Source organism: Coturnix japonica, chromosome Z (genome assembly GCF_001577835.2).
Source record: "Coturnix japonica isolate 7356 chromosome Z, Coturnix japonica 2.1, whole genome shotgun sequence".
NCBI lineage: Eukaryota > Metazoa > Chordata > Aves > Galliformes > Phasianidae > Coturnix > Coturnix japonica.
The window spans coordinates 3,150,257-3,172,113 of record NC_029547.1 but is presented as its reverse complement, the minus strand read 5'-3'; the positions used below and the strand labels follow the sequence as shown (position 1 = coordinate 3,172,113).

The 21,857-nt window shown below is 35.6% G+C and overlaps 1 protein-coding gene across 3 annotated transcripts in view; it reads right to left on the bottom strand.

The window, feature by feature from the left end:
- The window catches only part of RIT2 (Ras like without CAAX 2), a 163,072-nt gene that overhangs the window by 86,370 nt on the left and 54,845 nt on the right, over positions 1-21,857 (bottom strand). For all 3 annotated transcript variants that reach the window (XM_032441362.1, XM_032441363.1, XM_032441364.1), the window contains one exon: positions 13,852-13,925. In XM_032441362.1, the coding sequence (XP_032297253.1) occupies positions 13,852-13,925 (74 nt within the window). The remainder of the gene's footprint in view (positions 1-13,851; positions 13,926-21,857) is intronic.

Sequence of the window (21,857 nt, the reverse complement as noted above, 5' to 3'; positions counted from 1 at the left end):
TCTATCCATTGCTCAGTTCAGAACAACTCTAGCTTGTAGACTGTAATATCTACAGAAGAATATTACATATATATATATATATGATATATAAATATATCACTGTAGGTATGCCAGATTCTTTACTGTTTCCCCAGTATTTCTTCCTGAACCATACTTGAAAAAAATGCTGGACTATTCAGAATATTGTTATGAATCTCCACTTCGCCATTTTACACCAGCGCAACAGAAAGCTGAATCCACTTATCTGAGATTCTAGTGATAAGCATTGCTAATAGACAGACTCAGCAGAAGCAATGGAGGGGGTGGAGGGTGGGGGGAATAAAAAGAGTGAGAGAGAAAAGAGAAGGTGAAGAAATAACAACAGCAAAAAGGCAGAGACAATGAGCAGGGGACCACTGTGACATGTCCCTTCTATTTCATTGCGTGTGATGTGTTTGAGGAGGAAGCACCATGAAATGCTTAGAAGTTCAGGTCCCCCCCGTGCTCCTCAGAAGTCTGGTGCTTAGCAAAAGATGCAGCATTTCAGAAAAAAAAAAAAAAGAGAAAAAAAAAAAAGAAAAAAAAAATTCAAACTACACACACAGTCCACATTTTGAAGTATGTTCTGCTTTTATGATATTGGCTTGTAGGTCTGGAAGAGGTCAGAGTCTCTCCAAGGAGGCCATCCTCACAGTTTGAGAAATGCCACTTTTTCTATCTTGTCTTACTTCTGCTTGATGTTAGGACTGGGAATCTGCTAGCAGATGTTCTTAATCAAAGCTGTCTCTCTGATTACCGCAGGGGTCATTGTTATTATGAAGGTTTTTACTTTGCCAGTGAACACTGGGGGGTGAGATGTGCTCTTGAAAACAAGCAGAATATTGTTCATCTATGACAATGAACAAACAAGGATACAATGAACAAAAAGGATGAAGGAAGCTCAGCGGGGAAAAAGAAATCCTTCAAGTAATGAAGGAGTCAAATGTTGAGATAATAAATCTTAGAAAGACATTCGTTTATTTATTTGCTTTTAAATTCAGAAAATTATTTACCTCCCCACAAAAAAAAAAAAAGTTTATCTCAGAAAAGTTTTTGCAAATATGGTTAAATACTTTGTTTTAACAGTAAATGATCTGGCTTCCTTGGATACTATTTGTAATAAAATATTCACTTAATCAACAAAGAAGAACTGGTTGGTGATGTGAAGTATTGGCAAAGACTTGAGTGAACTAATTGTAAGACAATAGATTTTGGAATGACACTTGGAAGAAACAGGGCAGTACGTTGCATTTTGATCTTTTCCAGAATGTACTTGGAGACATCCCATGGATTAGTGAACTGGAAGATAACAATAATATATATAATAATAATAATAACCCTTAATATTCAAGCATCACTTCCTCCATGCTAAAGAGCTGTACATCCCTAAGGCCAAATCACTATCATCTTTAAAGCTCATGGAGAACAGGCGGAATGCCTCAGGGATGGAGGTTAGCCAGTTGGTCTTATCTCCATTTCTGAGAAGATGATGGAACAGCTTATTCTGAATATCATCACCAAGTTAGTAGGGGGAAAGAAAGAAAAAAGTGTTATCAGCAGAAAACAACATGTGCTCACCAAGGTGAAAAAACACACCAAAGGCCAAAGTCTGACAACTTTCTATCACAGAATCACAGAATGGTCAAGGTGGGAAGAGACTTCAAGGATCATGAATCTCCAACCCCTCTGTGAAGAAAGGCCACCAACCTCCCTGCATTTAGTAGACTGGGTTGCTCGCAGCCCCATCCAACCAGGCCTTGAACACCTCCAAAGACCAGACATCCACAGCCTCTCCAGGCAGCCTGTTCCAACACATCAGCACTCTCATAGTAAAGAAATACCTCCTAACATCCAACCTAAATCTTCCCTCCCTTAACTTAAAACCATTTCCTGTTGTCCTGCTGTTATCCACCCTTTCAAAGAGTTCACTCCCCTCCTGTTTATGAGATGTACTGTACCTCTAGTTTACTTTTTTAAAAAAACAATTTTATTTATCTTGTTTATATATACAAGTCTGAGTAGATTTTAGAAGCTTGTTTGTTAAATGCATGCTGTAAGAAGCCTCCAGAAGTTATGTTTTTAAGGAAAAAGTGGAGATACTACATCTTAATATTTCTACATATTATATAGAATAAACAGGAATTATTTTATCTGGTTTCTATTACTGAAAAGGTAGACACTACATCCAGGAGAGAGAGAGATGATTGACTCCAATGTGTACTTCTTTCCAGACTCAGAAAATCATCTGACAGATCATGAATGATTTTCTCTTTTATATCCCTCACTACCTCAACTGTAGATTGTTAACTGAAACAAAATATCTGCCAGCCTCTGCCAGTCACAGTTCCTGCTTAATCACATCCTTCATGCATTTGTATGATGGGACTTGTCTTTTTGTTCATTTTGAAGTTTTTATTTAGTTTCTTCAACACTGGTATTTCCAGTGCAGATTGAAAGGTCAGGAGTGAGTAACATCCAGTGCCTAACTCAAACAGATGAATTTTCCCTTCACAGCACACGGCAGTAGGAAATACTATCCCTCAGCATGGGATAAAATACATTCAAGACACATTAGAAGGTAATAGACAGGTATGCTTTTTATATCACAGATGTCAAAGTTTCAGGTATTCTGTATTTACCTGAGCAATTCCAGCATGCACTCAATATAGATTACTAGAGATGACAAAACTTATAAAAAAACATATAAATAAATAAATAATAATTAAAAAAAAAATCACTGACATATCAGGATACATTCATTTCCTTTTTTCTTCTTGCTTCACTTCTGTTTCCAGTCATCCTTTGTGAACAACAAAGCAAGAGAGAGGCACAGCAAAAGACACAGAAAGAAGTCTACAGCAGGTGATACTTAGCTATTTGTGCCAGCCCAAACCATCTGCCACCTCACTAGGAGGAAGGAAAGGAGCTGAATAACAGCTCAGACTCAGACGAAAAAAAAAAAAAATAAAAAAAAAATAAAAAAATAAAAATCAGGATCTCTGGCTTAAATAGTGGAGAACTGGATTCATCTCTGCATTGATCTCTGCACTGTTGTGATTGGATATCAGACACACTCTTCCTACCCTTTTGACTGTTCCAGTAGTGATCCAGTTAAAATGGGATTAGTATAAAGAAGAAATAGACCATAAGCATGCAGTGGAAGTGGTGAAAGACAAACGTGTGTTTCTTTTTTGTCTCCAAGAATCACAGAATCACAGAATTATCAAGGTTGGAAAAGACCTAGAAAATCATCCAGTCCAAGCATCACTAATACTTCCCAGCTAAATCATATCCCTCAACACAACATCCAAAAGTTTCTTGAACACCCCCATGGTCGGTCACTCCACCACCTGGGCAGTGCTTACTTACTTCATGAAGGCTTTCTGGTGTTAGGACTCTGACTGACAACTGCTAATTATCTAGGGGGTGAATGGTGGGTGTCACTGTGCCACAGTACTTCTGCTTATGATTGTAAAGATAAGCAGAAGCAGGACAAGCAGTCTTTTCCAGGGGTGCTGCTTGAAGGAGCTAACCACTGCAGAAGGAGATAAAGCTTGTGCATGGCAATGGAGGCACCATTTCCTGATCGTTCATCTGTTGGCCCAGGAATGTCACACTAAACTGAGAGAAAAGTAGAAGAAGAAAACCCACAGAAATGAGGGATAAAAGGCCCTCACTAAACTGGGGACTTTGGAGACAAACTCCCAAAGACACCTTTGACGGAGAATTCCCTGAGGGGAAAACCTCTTCAGAAGAACCTTCTGAGGCCAGCTTACTGTGGAGTTTCCTGGCTTTCTCCCCATCCCCCACGGTGATCAGATGAGTTCCAGAGATCAATGGACCTACTGTGTACCTCTCTGGACCTGTGGTGGTGACTATCTCTTTTGCTTTCTGCAGAGACTCCTTAATTATATTTCCTACATTTCCTGTCGCCTACCTCCCTTTCCCCATCTTCCTAAATGGCTAGGACTTGTAATAAACTGGTCAGACCAACATTTGAACTGTTGCTTCTTAATCTCGTGCTCGGTATACATATATCAAACATTGCCTCTCTCCTATAAATTGGAGTGAGACAGAAGTGGAAGTGGATTACTATTATAAACAGTTCCTTGATTAATGATCAGCCAGTTTTTCAGGACTTATAGGAAGGAATACTTGAATCTTTTAGCTGTATCCTTTTCCTTCTGTGGATTTTTACTGGGAACAAAATGCATAACACAGACAAAGGATATACTATGAAAACAATATAAAAGATGTAGTTTATTATCCTAGCAGACTAATGTCTGTCTGAACATAATATGACAGCTTTCCAAGACACTACTGTGACCTCCACATTGTACAAAATCAGTAACTGTCTCTTAATTCTGGGAACAGTCAAGTAAAAAGCTGAGATAGATACTGAAATTAATCCACAACATACAAGAAAACCAGCATCAACAACATCAGCCTTGTTGATGCTGGTGCCTATTTATCTAATCACTTCTCTTTAATTTACTTAATTTACCCAGAGAAAGAAACAGGAAGAATATTCTTCCTATTTCTCCAGAAGATAGGTGATGTTTGCAGGAAGATACAGGGATGGTTTTCAGGTTAGGCAACAAGTAGTTATATTACTTATTTGTTGATATTTCTGAGGGTTTTCAGAGAGTCATTTTGTCCCTTCATCGCTCTAACACTGATTTGTCACTACTGCATTGCCCACTAGTTAACAGGAGAACATTTTATATGCACTTACTCTTGTATGAATTACTGCTCTGCACCATGGTTAGCTTATAAAGTAAGGATGAATCATGTCAGCCAGGTGAGAAAAAAATGAATTGAAAAAAAAAAAAAAAAATTTTAAAAAAAAGGTAAAGAAAAAAAATAAAAATAAAGAGAATAACGTCCTGATAAAATAACTCAGGGCTTTAAGAAATAGCACCATATTTTGATCCTATTTACATACTGAGAAGTTACTAAACAATCTGTGGTGGCACACAGGCCCTCCTTCCAGAAGTATCTTCCGTGATGTTCCCACTCTAACTGCCCTCTTGCTCTCAAATGAAGATGTATTCATCAGTTTTCTGCAACTTCTTTTAGCTACATTTATTAACATTAATCTTCTAAAAACAGTAATGAAAGTATGTAGCCTATTGCCTCAGAGATGTTATCTATTTTTTTTTAATTCAACCCAAAATATGGATAAAATCACCATATCTGTTCTTGACAATGCCAGCAAAAATGCCTTAGTGCTATACTCTCTAAATCAAAGATCTGTCTTTTTCTTTCATCTTAATGCAAATAGTTTCTCTTAAGCATCAACATCTTAGTAATTTTCTCTTAAAAGCATGCACTGAAGCAATCTTCACTGTTATCTATCTCTAAAATCCCCAACTGTATATGGTTTATAAGGCTTTTCCCTCCTTCTCATTGGTATGCAAGAAAGAATAAGGCAATTTTTACCTTTTATCACAAAAAAAAAAAAAAAAAAAAAAAGAGTTAACAGCACAGTAATTATGTTTCAGTAAACAACAATGAAAATAAAAATTTTGCCTGCTAGGGAAGAGGAAATGATTGCAACTTCAGTTAAGTATTGGCCAGGGATACAAGCAAAGACCTGTCAGCCTAAATGGGGACTGTACAGTTGCCATCTTCCTCACAGTCTTTTGCAGCCCTGCAGAAGTGAAGCAGGGAGCACAGAATCAGATATCTCATCACTCCATTAAATGACTGTAAATTATACTGTGGTTTGCATATATCTCATTTTGTATTGTTTACAATATTAAGTTCAGTATGACTGTGATTCAAAATGTTTGAGTTGTCATGTTCCTGGAACTTACAGATTTCTTCCACCATTCTTTTTCCTTAGTATTTGAACTAGTGTTTCCAATGCAAGTGAGATGACTAGGTAGCATTAAGCACACAGGAATAGTCACTGGATTGGCATCCACGCAGTCATGCAGAACTGCTTTCTGTGACCTTCTGGGGACTCGTGGGAACAGAGCCTTAGATGAAAGAGAAGGAATCTGTCACCTTGACTGTGAGCAGCTTACAAAATGTCTCTAAGGTATGCACACTGTAGCTGTCCTGCACTGAGGTTTTCTTGCCTTGATATGAGGATACTAAAATCATTTCATCATGCTTCACATTTTTACCATTTAGATGTCCGTACCTTGTTCAGCTGCCTCAACTTTGCTCATAGTCAATGAAAAAAAAAAAAAAAAAAAAGGAACCCAGAATTCTGCCTCAATTTTTTTTAACATTTTTTTCTGAGAACAAGCGGAAATATGCCTTCAAAACAACTATCTCTTCCCAGCAACTATAAGAATAATATCAATGACTAGTTCAGATACAGAAGTCCACTTTGTGAATAATTTAAGTTAGATAAGAGTAGTTCCTTTGGGAACTGGCAGAACATACACCAACAGCTATGCAGTATCCACACCACTGCTTTTACTGCAAGGCATATCATGGCACTATGAAATTGCTATGGTAGCCTCTTGGCATCTGCCACGAAAACATGACCTAGAAGGTAAGTACCATCTTGAAGACATTTCTGCCTGAATCATAAAAGGGAACAGTCCTAGGACAAGGCTTCAACTCCTACTGGAGGTGAAGTGTGTTAATTAGGGATGAGAGAAACAGGTAATACATGCATACAGAGGAATTTAATTAAGAAAATGCAGTGATAGCAGATGATCAGAGGGCAGGTAGTGCTTGTACCAGCAACTTCTGGGAAAACATTAGACTAGATTAAGACACTGCACAGAGTGCAGTGTACTTTGGATTCAGTAAGGGGGAAATTTTGTGTATTATATGCAAGCTTGCTCCCAAAGGAGCCTCCAGTGTAGTTATACAGAAAGGATACTCAACATTGTGTTTCTTTTATTCTTTTTCCCAATATAAAGAACTCCCTCTGAGTGATACATGGAAGGCACTGACAGTGTTTCTAATAAACAATTCAAAGGTATACCCAAGTACTTTTCACCTGGCGCAGTGTCAAAATGAAATAGTCTTAAATTTTCTACCAAGAGATTAGAAAATATTATCTATATGATGTGTGAAACACTCTTTTCTGTATGGGCATGAAGGGAGAGCATCTAGTTCCTTCCTTGGGTGCCTAAGAACTCATATCTCATACATTTGATATGAATAAAGACTTTGGGGGGAAGGAGTGTTTCCTTTCAGAAAATATGTTTCTAATGAATGTGTAAGAAAATTCAGAGGGACCAATTCTCTATCAATTCAAACTATCGTCTCCATGTATATTTTAATGGAGTTATGAACAGATATACAGTTTGTAATTAATGTACTTGTATTATTCAGAAAAGAACTGATCTTCTTATATGATCTACTAATGTTCTCAAGGACAACCCACAGATTCTGAGAAGCCTTGACATTCTGTTCTACAAAAGGCATCCTTCTTGATCATTTAATATTTTCTGATCAAATGGCACTGGGTAGTGCCATTACACACTTTTGTTTTCTTAGCATTCAGTAAAGAAAATACATTATTAATGTGAATTTGTGAAAATTGGTACAGGCAGAAAAGAGGTTTCCGTCCACAGCAAACACTGTTTGTGTAATGCTACTTCAGAGCAAATGATTTTTGAGAGGCAAACCTCTGGAATTCCTGACAACATTATGTAGGACAGCTGCATTTATAAAAAGAAATCACAATGCACACAACAAAAGTCTGCGAGAAGTAACTTCTTCAGGGTTCCAATGCCTTTCAAAAGTAGTAAGAAAAGCTAAAATGTTAAAAGACTAATTTGCATGACATTTTGTGAATAACCTGTATGAAGTTTAATTATGTAGGATCGGCTTATACAGCTATTTTCCATAAGGTAGACAACAGAATACAATAAAAATCATAAAATACTGCAATAAAACATCTGGAAAAAACAGTATAGAACTATTCTGGTTTTAGTGGAGTTTATAAAAGCACATATTATTCTTTTAAATGCCTTAAACATACTAAATTTCTTAAGAAATCCACCAGCTTTCATTTGATGGTGGTTTGATTCTCTGAGTATGCCATCATCAGCATTGAAATGAAAACACTTACAAATAAAATTAATGTTCTTCACCTACTACACTAATGGTAATGGTTGTTACTTAGTTCACTACATTTATGCATTAAAAATAAAACTGATTTTGCTCCCTTACTCAGTTTCTAGGAGGGGACAAAAAAAAAAAAAAAGTGCACTAAAATTTTCCCCTTAAAATAACACACAGGAAAGTCTCATTAAAATATAATTACCACATAAATAAATAAATAAATGCATTCTTGAGATAAGCTGCAGTGGTGGAGTCTGAAATTTGATTTCCATTCATTCAGGATTACAGAACAGCATGCTTAGATAATAAGTAGAAGGACCTCAGATAAGCTTGAGTGAGTCACTGGACTACTGTGTTTAGCCTGTGAAAGTGTATTTATATGAAGTGCTCTTGGGACTAATGTGGTTCCTCTTCAAAGCCTCAAGCAGGGGTAAAAATCACAGTCTTAAAGCCTGGCAGGATAAACATGTCTTGTGATTTGCTAGCAATTTGAGAGATGGATTTCACTACAGAGCACACTGCTGTTGTCAGGTTGAAAAGTGTCTGCATGAAAATGAATTCATGTGCACACAGCTCCAGACAATGGAAAATCTCCCTGAAATGGCATGTCATCAAATTTTAAGGCCAATTTTTCAAGTCTCTGAGTCACACTTGGGAAATATACTGGTGCACTAAGTTTATCATGAAAAGTTCACATTTTTAACAAGCAAAAATTGGTGCAATAATCTTCACATATATCGCCTCACTGTCAGGTACAGAAAGCCATTTTTTTCTACATGTTTGTCTGTTTTGCATCTGATTTATTATTATTATTATTATTATTATTATTATTATTATTATTATTATTATTATTATTATTATTATTGTTGTTGTTGTTGTTTTAAAGGAGGATCATCTTAGTTTGATTTTCAGTGAAGGGAATTTTAAATTTAGGCATGAAGTCTGATCATGGAGACTAGATAATGTGCCTACAGAAGGTAAGCTGTAGCAAAAATAAAAACTTTTGTGTCAGTCACCAGTGTATAAATACAGAAGAAAGGACAATTGCTGTGTATATTCTGGGACGAGAAACTTAAGCTGGACTCCAAGTGTAGCAAAACGTATATTTATTTAGAAAAGAATGAGAAAGCAAAATAAAAATAAAAATAAAAATAAATAAAAATAAAAATAAAAATAAAAATAAAAATAAAAATAAAAATAAAAATAAAAATAAAAATAAAAATAAAAATGAGTGAACAGTATTTTTAAATCTTTTTGGAGGCTTCTTGTGCATGATTGCAGCAAATGAGTTGTTGGACAAGCAGATGTGAAGGAAAATGAAAAAGGGATGTGTTGTTTGACTGTCCTTTCCTTTGCATCCATAGATTTTCTGGAAATCAAAGCATTCCCACTATTCTAAATGTAATGTGTGTAACAGCAGACAAGGTTTGTCACACACAGAATAAGAAAGTGAAACCTCAGGAAATGTTCTGTGGATAAGACAGTTAAATCTATCTTTGTAGATAATATTTTGCATTTGAAGACATCACTGATAATTTTTTTGAACAGAAAAGGTGAGGCTAAGGACACATCACTTTTAGATTTAATTGTGCAACCAATAAAATAAAATAAAATAAAATAAAATAAAATAAAATAAAATAAAATAAAATAAAATAACATTTTTTGTTGTTGTTGTTGTCCCTTTTCCTCTTGCTGAATGCCAATTATTCCAGTTTTATAATGGGAACTTCTGAAGTAAGTGTTGTTTGTGACAATTCGGTTACGTGCAGGTACATTAATAATACCTGCTTGTAATGTTCTCTGGGGTAAACTTAACCTTATTCTGTCTGAAGTTGATTGCTGTGAGCAAAGCCAGTTAACCCTGCTGGCAGTCATAGCAGACGGTAAGTAGCAGGGGTAGGAAGTTCACTGAAGCATAACTACTTATGCCAGTCCTGACTGCACTTAGGAAATGTGTCTTTATCTTCTGTGGATACACAGATTTTAGAAGAAACATTATAGAAAAATCAACAATAATATACCCAGAATTTATGGAACCTCAGTCTCTGTCCCGTGAATGTGAATCTACCATATTTAATGGTGTCTATGTGCATTTATAAAAATAAGATGATCAGTAACTAAGCAACATTAACAGTTTATTCCTGTTTCTAGTGTTATTTTGACAGTTTTTTAACTTCAGAATTCTGAGAACTAGAAATATACTTCTAAAACACTGTACAGGATTTCAGTGTCAAAGCACCTCTACCTTATTCAAAATATCTTTTTATCTGGCTTCATATATAAGATTTGATTTTATCAATTTTTTTTTAACTCCAGACTTGGCATTTAAAGAACAATAGTAATTATTAACAAATCACAGCATTTGGTCACGGTTGAATATATACATGTACATGTACACATGTAGTTACTGCTAATGTACTTCAAGGAAAGGAGAAGCACCTTACATGAAACATATTCTCTAGAATGTCCTCATACATTTATGTCAATCATGTGTGTTGTTGTTTTTTTGTTTTTTTTTTTTTACCAATTTCTTATGTTTCTCAAATAGGAAGGAATTGTAGATGGAATTACACAAATAAAACCAATAAAAATGTTCATAAATCCACAGGACCTGACGGGGTGCATCCATGGGTGCTGAGGGAGCTAGCAGAGGTGATTGCTGAACCACTCTCTATCATCTTTGAGAGGTCTTGGAGAACTGGGGAAGTGCCTGAAGACTGGAGGATAGCCAGCGTCACTCAGATCTTCAAAAAGGGCAAGAAGGAAGATGTGGGTAATACAGGCCAGTCAGCCTCACTTCTGCCCCAGGAAAGGTGATGGAACAGCTCATGCTGGATGCCATCTCCAGACAAGTGGAAGAAATGTAGGTTATCAGGAGTAGTCAGCATGTGTTCATCAAGGGGAGGTCATGCTCAGCCAACCTAGTAGCCCTCTATGACACTGTCACAGTCTGGGTAGATGGGTGAGCAGTGGATGTAGTCTACCTTGATTTCAGCAAGGCATTTGTTACTGTCTCCCATGGCATCCTAATAACAAAGCTGAGGAAGTGTGGGATAGATGAGTGGACAGTGAGATGGTTTGAGAACTGGCTGACTTTTTACAAATTACTCCTTAGCTCAACATAAGAGTAGGTTACACGTATTTGGTTCATTTATTACCCTTTCTTTCCTTCAACTTTAAGCTACTTTCTTCCCTTTATGTAAATTATATTTTCATTACAGATGCAAATGTAAGATTAGGTAGCTCAGCTCTGCACAAGACTATGATTTTGAACATGGTGCAAACAGCACTCTACCTACTTCTGTGGCTTTTAGAGCTTAGCTCTGGCATTCTTTCCGTGTCCTCACAGGGAATCATGCAATCATAGAATGTCTTGGGTTGGAAGGGACAAAAAGCACTATCAAGTTCCAATTCCCTCCCATTGGCAGAGTTACCAAATTCCAGATCCATTACCAATCAGGTTGCCCAGGTCCCCATACACGTTGTTCTTGAGCACCTTCAGGGATGGATCACACACAGCATCACTGTGCAGAACTGTTCCAGCACCTCACTACTCTCTCTGTGAAGAACTCACCCCTGACATCCAATTCCATCCTTGAGCTTAAAACAATTCCCCCTTGTCCTCTAACTATCTACTAGAGTAAATGCTGATTCCTCTCCTGTTTATAATCCCCTTTTAAACACTGGAAGGCAGCAATGAGATCTCTTTTCTTCTCTTCTGGCTGAACAAGCCCAGCTCCCTCAGCCTGCCTTTGTAGGGGAGAGAAAAACAAACAAATTCCCAGAAAAAATGGGAACATACCTATGAAAAGGAAAATTTGTATGATATTTTGCTCCTCTTTCCATTAGAAAAAGGTTGGACGTATAAACTCTGATTCATCACTCCTCTTCACCTCTGGGTAAGGAAGTTATCTGCTTTTATCATTTTAACTCTGCAATATCAGACTAAAATGAATTTAGATGAAGAATATGTAGACATAGATAGCAGACTGTTTTAAAGGCTAACATGAGACATCCCTAACACATAAAGCTTTACAATAGTAAACATCTGGAGATGTAATTTCCCTAATAATTGCATACTAATGATAAAACATGACTGAAGTTACAAGGCTCAGACCTCCTAAATGAGAAAAAATGTTGCTTTTTCTTCTCCACCAAAAGTATTGATATTTCCAAACTATTGTAATAGTTACGATGCTCCAGTATTTCCCCATTCAAAAATGTTTCTAAAGCTATGCTAGGATTATAATGCATGGGAAAGTTCTTGAGCCTGGCTTATTAATAAATTGTAGGTCAATTAAATTCACAGCTGTGGAGACTTGCCTTGAAATCTAGTTTGCCTTTTCTCAAAAATCAAATGCTATTATGGGAGACTCGGCAGCAAATGACTGGTTAGCTGCTAGGACTGTAACTTTTGGGGTCAAGGAAGAATAATTCAGGTCATCTTTTGATCCCTGGAAGTGGGTTGAGTTTACTTTGAAACTGGCCTATATTTCATTCATACATAAAACTCCCACCACAATCCTTCTGAACTACTTTCAGCCTTATATAACGTAATGCTGTTCTAATTCCTGGCAGTGGTCAGCAGTTCCTGCTATTTGCAGTGATGGGCTAAGGTACATTCAGAGGCTTGAGAAGGCAAGATCAAGGTTTTCAGGCTTCCTATGTAATTTTTTTAAGGATTTACTGCCCCTGTTTCCCTGTTGTCTTATTCCTGTAAAAGATGTGCTCTTGCTATGAAAGCTCATGAAACTATCAAAACCTTCTAAGAGTACAGACATGTACCCTCAGTAAAAGATCAAGCCACTGTGATATTTAATTAAACATTAATAAAGTTATGAGGTGGAAAGGAGATGAAATGAATCAAGATTAGGAAAAAAGAAAAGAAAAAAGAAAAAAGAAAAAAGAAAAAGAAAAAAGGAAAAAAGAAAAAAAAAGAAAAAAGAAAAAGAAAAAGAAAAGAAAAAAAGAAAGAAAAGAAAAGAAAGAGAAAAGAAGAAAAGAAAGAGAAAAGAGAAAAGAGAAAGAGAAAAGAGAAAAAGAGAAAAGAAAAGAAAGAAAAGAGAAGGAAAGGGAAGGGAAGGGAAGAGAAAGCAAGAGAAGAAAAGAGATAAGAGAAGAGAAGAGAAGAGAAGAGAAGAGAAGAGAAGAGAAGAGAAGAGAAGAGAAGAGAAGAGAAGAGAAGAGAAGAGAAGAGAAGAGAAGAGAAGAGAAGAGAAGAGAAGAGAACTTATTTCTTGAAATCCCTTTTTCACCTTTATGTATGTGAAAAATGTAATTCCTTGACTGATGTTCACACACACATGCACATGCTATAGCAGAATTTCCATACACCACCCCCCCCCCCCACACACACACACACCCGGTGACCATTGGATGTTTAAACATAACCTGGGAAGAAGGAGAATGGCAACAAAATACTTGGTCTACAAGTATATCAGAAGATTCCTGTATATAGAAAAAGTAGCATTGAAAAGTAATGAAAAGACAAATTAACTGTAATATTTATTAATCTCTCAACTGTAGTAGATATTTCTGTATACATGTGAAAAAGATAGAAAAATCTTTTTAGCTTCTATGTGATTTAATTTTTCTGTCTATTCTTGTCATATTTTGAAATTGTACAGCATCACAGAAGCAGTATGATCTTTTATAATTTGTCGGTGTTATCTGTGATTGATCCTTTATGTTTAAATAAGGAAGCTTGTTTCTCAATCTGTGACCCATATATCTGAGGTTAAATTCTTTGTCTGTTATCTCTGATAGAACAGTTTACATTGGAAAACTACTCACCTGTCCAGCAGTGTCTAGAATGTCCAAATAAGCTGGTTCATCATCAATTCGGACTTGAGTTTTATAGGCATCCTCTGAAAAAAACCACAATGCAACACATAGGAATGGCTCAGAGAAAAGCAGAAACGTATCTTTTTTAACCTGGAGTAGACTTTCTAAAAGCTCTCCTGTCTGAACTAACTTTCTTTTCAATTCTGTTCAATAACTAAAACCTTTTTCAAATCCTAAAACACTGAAAAGCAATAGGGAATACCCTTATCTTTCCTACTGCAGTATTTCAAAATAATATAAATTTTCCTACATTTAAAGCATAGTCCAGGCTACATTATTGCTTCACTGACCCATATTCAGGGACTCTATTATGGTGCAAGACACCAGATTTTCACAGAGCCTTTCCAGCAAATAGTCTCAAGAAAAAAAAAAATCATCTAAAGTACTGAAGAGAAAAAAAAGAAAAATTCCCTGTGGCTGATGGGGACTTCTGGATTAGATTTGCTAGAACAAATAATCAGAGCTCTGCATATCTCTGACAAGGATGGAAATTACATTTAAAAATAAAAAAAATAAAAAAAATATGTAGTCAGTATCTTCACAATCAGCACTGCTTGAGAGGGAAAAAATATACCTGTTCAGTCATTTCTTTAGCTCATGCTTTTGTCGAGATAAATTTGGAAAGTGAAAAACAAAACAGGAGACCTGCTATTTGCGTAAGCTATTTTCCTCACACTTCAATTTCATTCTACTCTCAACATTTGTGTTCTCCTCCTAATGTTAAACATGGCTCAGTAATCAGGCCATGCTTGTACTTGGAAGAGTCTCAGAAATTATCTATGCTGTCTAATTAAACAATAATGCTTAGCAATCTGAGTGGTTTTGGTGACTGATGTTACTCTTTGGCTGTGTACTGAGGCGTGAAGACAAGACAAGTGAATTTAATGCATTTGAGAAATGCCATTAATCAATATGAATATATGGTTGACCATGTCCAATGGCTCAATTCTGCAAGCCCTGTCTGACAGAGGCCTCTGAGGACCAGGGTGACAATGTAGCAAGTAGCAGGAAGTCTCAAGACATTCAAATTTGTGCCCTACATTTATTGTATTATACAACACTTTATAAACCTGGTCTGTATATAAACAAAGTGAAAAAACAAACAAACAAAAAACATTAAAATATAAAGCATTATGTGTGTCATTACCTGGGTTTGCTCTTGCATCCTGCTATCTTTAATGACATAATCATGCACAGTAATTTCCCTGAATCTCCTACGTCATTTAGACCTCAGTTCAGCAAATTACTTAGGAACATGTATTGTTTTAAACAAATATTACCAATCATCCCACTGATATTATGATGACCCAGAGACTTAATTAAATGAATGATACACTGTCTTGCTGAGAAAGCCAAAGCACTCCAACCAGCATGTGTTTCAGTCAATAGATTTCTTTATAGGTATTGTTGAATAAGAACTTTAATATCAAAGAAAAAAGAACATATGAATTGGACTGCTTAGTTTATTTAATCCATTATAAAACAACAAGGAGGCACACAGTATTTTTTTTTTTTTTTTTTTACTTTTAAGTAAAAATGGAAAATTACATACACATGGAAACATGTACTATCAGACAAGACATAGAAATATGTTTCTCATGGGTTATACACGTATACATGTACTGAATTCAATTGATATATTCCAACTGGTAGCTATACTGCTAAACATTATAGCTGTATGTTTCCTAAAGTATTTCAGAAAGGACTATGTGGATAGTCTTTCTTAGCCCAAGCAATGTAATATATATTATGTTCACAATAATGAAACTGAGAAATCTTAAAATCAGAAAGGAGCACATTCTTTTTAAGTGGAATGAGAAGAACAGAAGGGAAGATGCAGCACTGACATAAAATCTCAGTGCACAAGCAGCAAAGCAGGAAAGCTTTCATGAGGAGCATTAGTAAATTTGCTGTCTAATCTTATCTCTTTGAAAAATCATTCATATTATTACAAATACTGTCTGGTATATTTACACTATTCATAATCTTTGAGTACATTACATTTTCTTTCATCTAATTAATTTATACAGTATTCCACTTAAAGATAATTGGTAGCTATTAGGTCATGTATATTTGAATTTTACATCCTACAGCCCTAAGGAGTGATCCTTTTAAAATTTATTTAAATATAAAACCAGCTGCAATTCAGAAAAGCATTAGGAAAAGGGGGAAAAAAAATAGAGAATGAGAAAAATTAATAACACATCAGGCAGTTAAACACACAGAAACACAGAATCATAGAATGGCATAGAAAGGATCTCACAGATCACAGTTCCAAGACTCATGACCCCTTGGCCCATACAATCGGCAGGGCAGCCAATCACTAGATAAAGAATCAGATCAGGATACCCAGTGTCCCATGTAGCTTGACTTTAATCAAACTAATTTTATTATATTAACTCCAGAAGAAATTTCTTTCTTTGAAGCTAATTGAAAGGTCTCACATTTTGGTTTCAATAAAATGTAGCAGATAGATAGGATATTATAAGAAATAATTAAGGATGCAGCCTATTTTTATTGCCATGATATGCAACAATTCAAATAAAGTATTTAAGAATGAGCATTTTCAATATATTATAGGAAAAAAGAAAATCTGCATCATTGTGTAGTTTAGGCAACAGTTAACTAATTTGTTAAATGAATAGTTAAATTACATAGCCAGACCTCTGTTTTAAAATATATATATATTTTCTGTACAGAAAGGTTGACAGTCAAACTAAGCCCCACCTGTTTTACAACTGACATTTAATTATTTTAATATTTTTTCCTCCTTTAATGAATATCTGATTTAAATCAAGAAAACACATTTTCCAAATGGACAGTTTTTACCTTGTTTTCATTGTTATTTTATTGTTATTTTTGGTATTAGTATTATTAAAAAGAAATGCAAAAGAAATAAAAGCTTAAGAGTTTCTTTCTTTCTTTCTTTCTTTTTTTTTTTTCTTTTTTTTTTTTTTATAAATAAAATGAATGCATTCTCTTTTTTTGCCTTTCATTTTTGAAGGATATCTCTTTGGAGGCAGAAGAACTGTAATTAATGCAGGCTTATGTTACTCTCAGTTATTTTTGCATGGGGGAATCTAGATTCATTAAAAATGTATCAAAGCTCTTTTTCTGCCATGAGCAGGTAACTGCTTCATGACAAATAGATTTGGTTGGTGTACAGTTTAAAGTAGTGTTGCAATAGGCTTTTTATCTGCATCATAGACACATCCCAATCCCTGAAATGTAGGTCAGCAGCTTCTTCCTTTCATTTATTAATTCTGCTTCTATGACTTCCAGATAAACATTCTCTCCCCTTCACTGTCTTCTGCAATGTACATTATCTCATATATATATGAGCCAAGGTGTATTTTATTTGGCTAAAGTGATGCCAAACCAACAGAAGGAAGTCCAAGCTCAGTCGCTTCTGCCTCTTGTTTTCCTCCTTGAATGCCAAAGAGACAGCAGGGACTCAGCTCTTATTATGCTTATATTATCTGCTACATATGCATTTTAATTTAGGGATGTTCCTGAATATAGAATGATTATTAGTCATTTGATGTTTATATTCTCTTTCTACTTACAACAAGGAATTTTCAAATAAGAAGAGAGTAGACAGAGATCTTAACCACGGTACCAGCTACAACATGTAACTTCTTGTCTGTGATAAAAATATTAATGACACAGGAATTGGACAGCAAAACACATTGGTCTTATGATTTCCCTTATTGTGTGTCAATAGTTTACAGGCTGGTTCAGCCCAGTTCTGTGACTAGAGGACAAAGGGACCCATGGATCTGTTCCCCAGAAAAAGGAAAAAAGGTAGAGATGGGCCTAAAAACAAAACAGCAGCAATGATCTGAGGAGAAACAAACTAATTTACTAAATAAGATAGCAGAATGCAAGATAACACACTATAATACAATGTATTACAACATAATTAGAATTTAAACTAATAAATCAAATTAAATGAGAGACTGTCCAGAAACCAAAGGCCTAGTTCTACTGTTGTGACAAGATGGCATCCACAGCAGAGGCTTGACAGACGATCGAAAAAGGGCCATCAGGGGACCTATGAAGGCTTTTTTATCTTCTCCCTCTGAGCAATCTGAGAAATGATAACAGCAGGCAAACAGTCCTCTGGGGAATGTAGTAGTTCTTCTCTTCTGGGACGGGCACCCGGATCTGGAGCATTAACTCTTTACCTCCCAGTGCACAAGATGATGATATAATGTGGAATACTGATAACCAAACATTATGAAACCATGCCATCATAAAACTGTGCTCCTGGAGTAGAAGAGTTCTATAATTTGGGTGTGCACTAATATCAGCATTTTGTAGTCAGTGACAGTATGTGGTTGCCTTCCTACAGGTTCTATACATGCATTAAGCAATAAATGGCTTGGAAGTGTAGAACTGACAGATTCAATTGCCTTATATTCTGTAAATACTCATGTAGATAGCAGTATTCTTCAAAATACACCAAGTAGGAAAATTGGCCACTGACATACCACTTCAGACTAGTAACTGTGATAATTCTACAACTTATTTCCAGTTCTGCCCAGTGTTACTTAATTCTGTTATTCCAACAGTGAAGAATACTTCAGATTATTTGTCCCAGTCCTGCTGTTTTTGTTTCTCAGTGCTGAAACACACTTGATGGTTTTCTGTCACTTGTTTAGCTTTGCCAAGTTTTTCAGATTTTGCTCAGTTTTGTGTCAACAGCATACATGATTACAACAGGCAACATCATTTCTCATGGAAGAATCTTTCTGAATTTTTGTAGCACATAAAAAGGATGTCCCCTGCCTTTCCAAACTCACAAAAGAAGACTTCTTCAGTAAATATATGCTCTGCTGTTGTTTACACTTCTGTGAATGCAAAACCGTTAAATAATGCAACATTTAATGTATCACAGTATCACAGTCTTGTGCGGGTTGGAAGGGACCTTAGAGATCATCGAGTCCAACCCTCGGGATTCGAGTCTCCTGTGTAGCAGAGCGGCACTTCTACCACTTGTGCCACAGGGGGGATTCGAACCCGGGCCTCCGGTGTTGCAAAGTGGTGCCCTTAACCTGTAGTTATTACCTCTGTGATAATGCTTATTCTTTTAAAAAGACTATAGAAAAGACCTTGAGGAAATTGATATATTTTCAGAAGCAAACAAACAAACAAACAAAAGCATGAGTTGAGTGCTTCTTATGAAAGAAATCCATACTTTTATTCATTATATATTCAGTTGCATGATGAGAAAAATGGCATTTTCTATCTTTCAGGTTTCATTTTAGCATTCAAATTACTGTAAACATATTCTCAGATAAGATATTAAATGACAGTCTTGGACTTACATGTTTTCAGAAAACGTTATTTAACATTACTTTCAAATGGTCTTGCCAAATTAAAATGGATATTACTGTTATACACTCCATCTGAATAATTTCATTTGAAGATGTGTGATTCTCCATTTTCTCAGTTCTGTAGGCTGGAAAACAAACTTCAAAATGTAAGCTGCAGTACAGAAGGGCTATTAAATTTTACTTCATTTTGTCCTCCTGAAATAAACTGGATGAATATTTTCATGGAAAGTACAACCATGGTTGAATGCAAAACTCATAGACGTGTGGATGGAGAATCTGATCATATTCTTAAATAGCAATAACTTAATGAAATAAAGAATTTCCTGCATATGGCATAGGTCACCTCCTTATAAAGGATGACTTCCATCCACAGAGAGAATTGGATACAGACGAATTTTGGATTAAAGTCTGACAAAGTCTAACTGAATAATTTGACCCAGTGCATCAACTATCAGTTATGATGTGAATGCTGGTATCGATGATCTAACCATATTGGATTTTAATATGCAAGTATGTAGAGAAATGAATAAGATTCCCCACTTGAGTGACAAGCATTTCTCTTATAATCAGTTCTAGAAGAAAAAATACAAATTCTTGAAAATGTTAGGATTGTTTGTTTGTTTGTTTGTTCATATGTTTCTTTGTTTCAAATCAGAAGTAAAGATACCTCCAGCAAACTTCTGTTGTAACACTTGCCTTACTGCTAGAAACCACGTGCAATTTAGATAATGCACTAATATTTAATAAGGGAATATCATTACTTCCTCTGCCTTCAGAAAAATGTCATTTACTTCAAAGATGTACATGAACAAAGTGAACAAAGTACTCTTTTTTAATCAAAACATGATAATTAACATGAGTCCAAGTACCCTTATCTTGGGGAAAAGAATAGCAGGTTGCAATTTCATTACTCTTTCAAGTCCATGATTCTGCTACTGAGTGGGAGGATCCGACAGCTGCGAATTCACTTTTGTCATTTCAGGTGAAGTACTTAACAAGGTGACTATATCTGCATGGCTATTAAAGTGGATTGTATTTTGTATTTAGTAAAGTGTAGATGGTGTACTGGCTTGCATGAAAGAAAGGTTAATTTTTCTTGCGATGAAAAGTTTAGAATTGAGTGAGATGAATCACCCACCTCCAGCCAACCACAACATAAGTCTTTTTTCCAATTTCAAAAAATCATTTAAGAGATTATTTATTTATTTATTTATTTATTACATAATGTGGTGCACAGGAAACAGCAAAGCAAATTTTATATAAGATGATCTTATCTAAGTGAGTACAGGCCTCAATTTGACTTCTAAGTTCATGGTTTATGTCACAGTTATTTATCACTGGGATAAAGCCTCAGAATGACTTCAGTATTCACCCTAGCTTCAGTCATGCAGTTTCCAGGACCAACTGCTACATAAGCAAGCACTAAGATAAAAGGCATTCTGCCCTAACATAGCCCTAAGATTTCAGTGTAGCATTTAAAATTTGAGAACACTATTCATTTGATCTACTTGAAATGTAAACAATTAGAGTGAGATGAATTATGCTCTAAAACTGTATATTTCTTATTTGAGTTAAAGGCCAAAAACTGTGACTTCACGGTGGGTTATAGTTCTGAATAAACTTATACTCTTCTTTGCTTACATCACCATTCAGATGGATACTTTGCTCACACTTATGTTCTGTCAGAATCTATAAGCCAGGAGTGTTTCAGTGTGATGAAAGTGTGTATACAAAACGTTGTTAAAAGCCCTACAATAACTCAGAATCCAATGGGGAACTGTTGTCCTGATTCTGTGATGGGTCAATGTTTCGTGCATCACTGTAACTCTTAAAGGAGGCTAGAAGAGCTCACCTCTGAGGAAAAGCTTGTCTATCATCAGAAAACAACTCTTCCACTAGTTTTGCTACTCCAGCTTGTTAGAAATTTGACAAACCAAAGCAGGATGAGGGAAAAATTGTTGGAATGTGTCAAATCATACATACTAGGTGCTGAAATACAAGGTCTGTAGCCTGTATCAAGCTAATATGCAAAACAATAGAAAACAAAACAACAATGAAACAACATAAGTAAAACCAAGAACAAAGCAAAAACAAAGAAATTTAACAGCTTATTTTTTGTGTAGAACAGCCTAGGGTAACATATTTATTTAAATAATTATTAGTTTATTTAAAAATCATTCTATCCTTGGCTGATTTTTTTTAAAGCCTCTGGATATGATCTTTATGATCAAGTATTTTTTATTATACTGTCATTACAGACAATACCTCAGAAATTCTCTGATACTGTCACACTTATAAGGAAAGGTTTTTTCTCTTCTTAAAATTTACTCCAGCTATCCAGTGCTTGGGAATAGCAATTAAAATGGCATGCTATTATACAGAGTTATTGATTATTTTTCTTCTCTCTCTGTTTGGCAGATACACAATTAAAATAGCACATGTCTAGGAGGAATTGAAGGGTTATAAACTATGCTTTGATCCTCCATTGATGCTCTTCTCAGTGGGGAAGAACAGATGGTCACGTCAGGAGTATATCTTAATTCTAACAAAAAGAGTGTTAACGAAGGATAGATGGTAAGTATGAATAATTGTCAGTTTAAAAGAATTAGTGTTTTC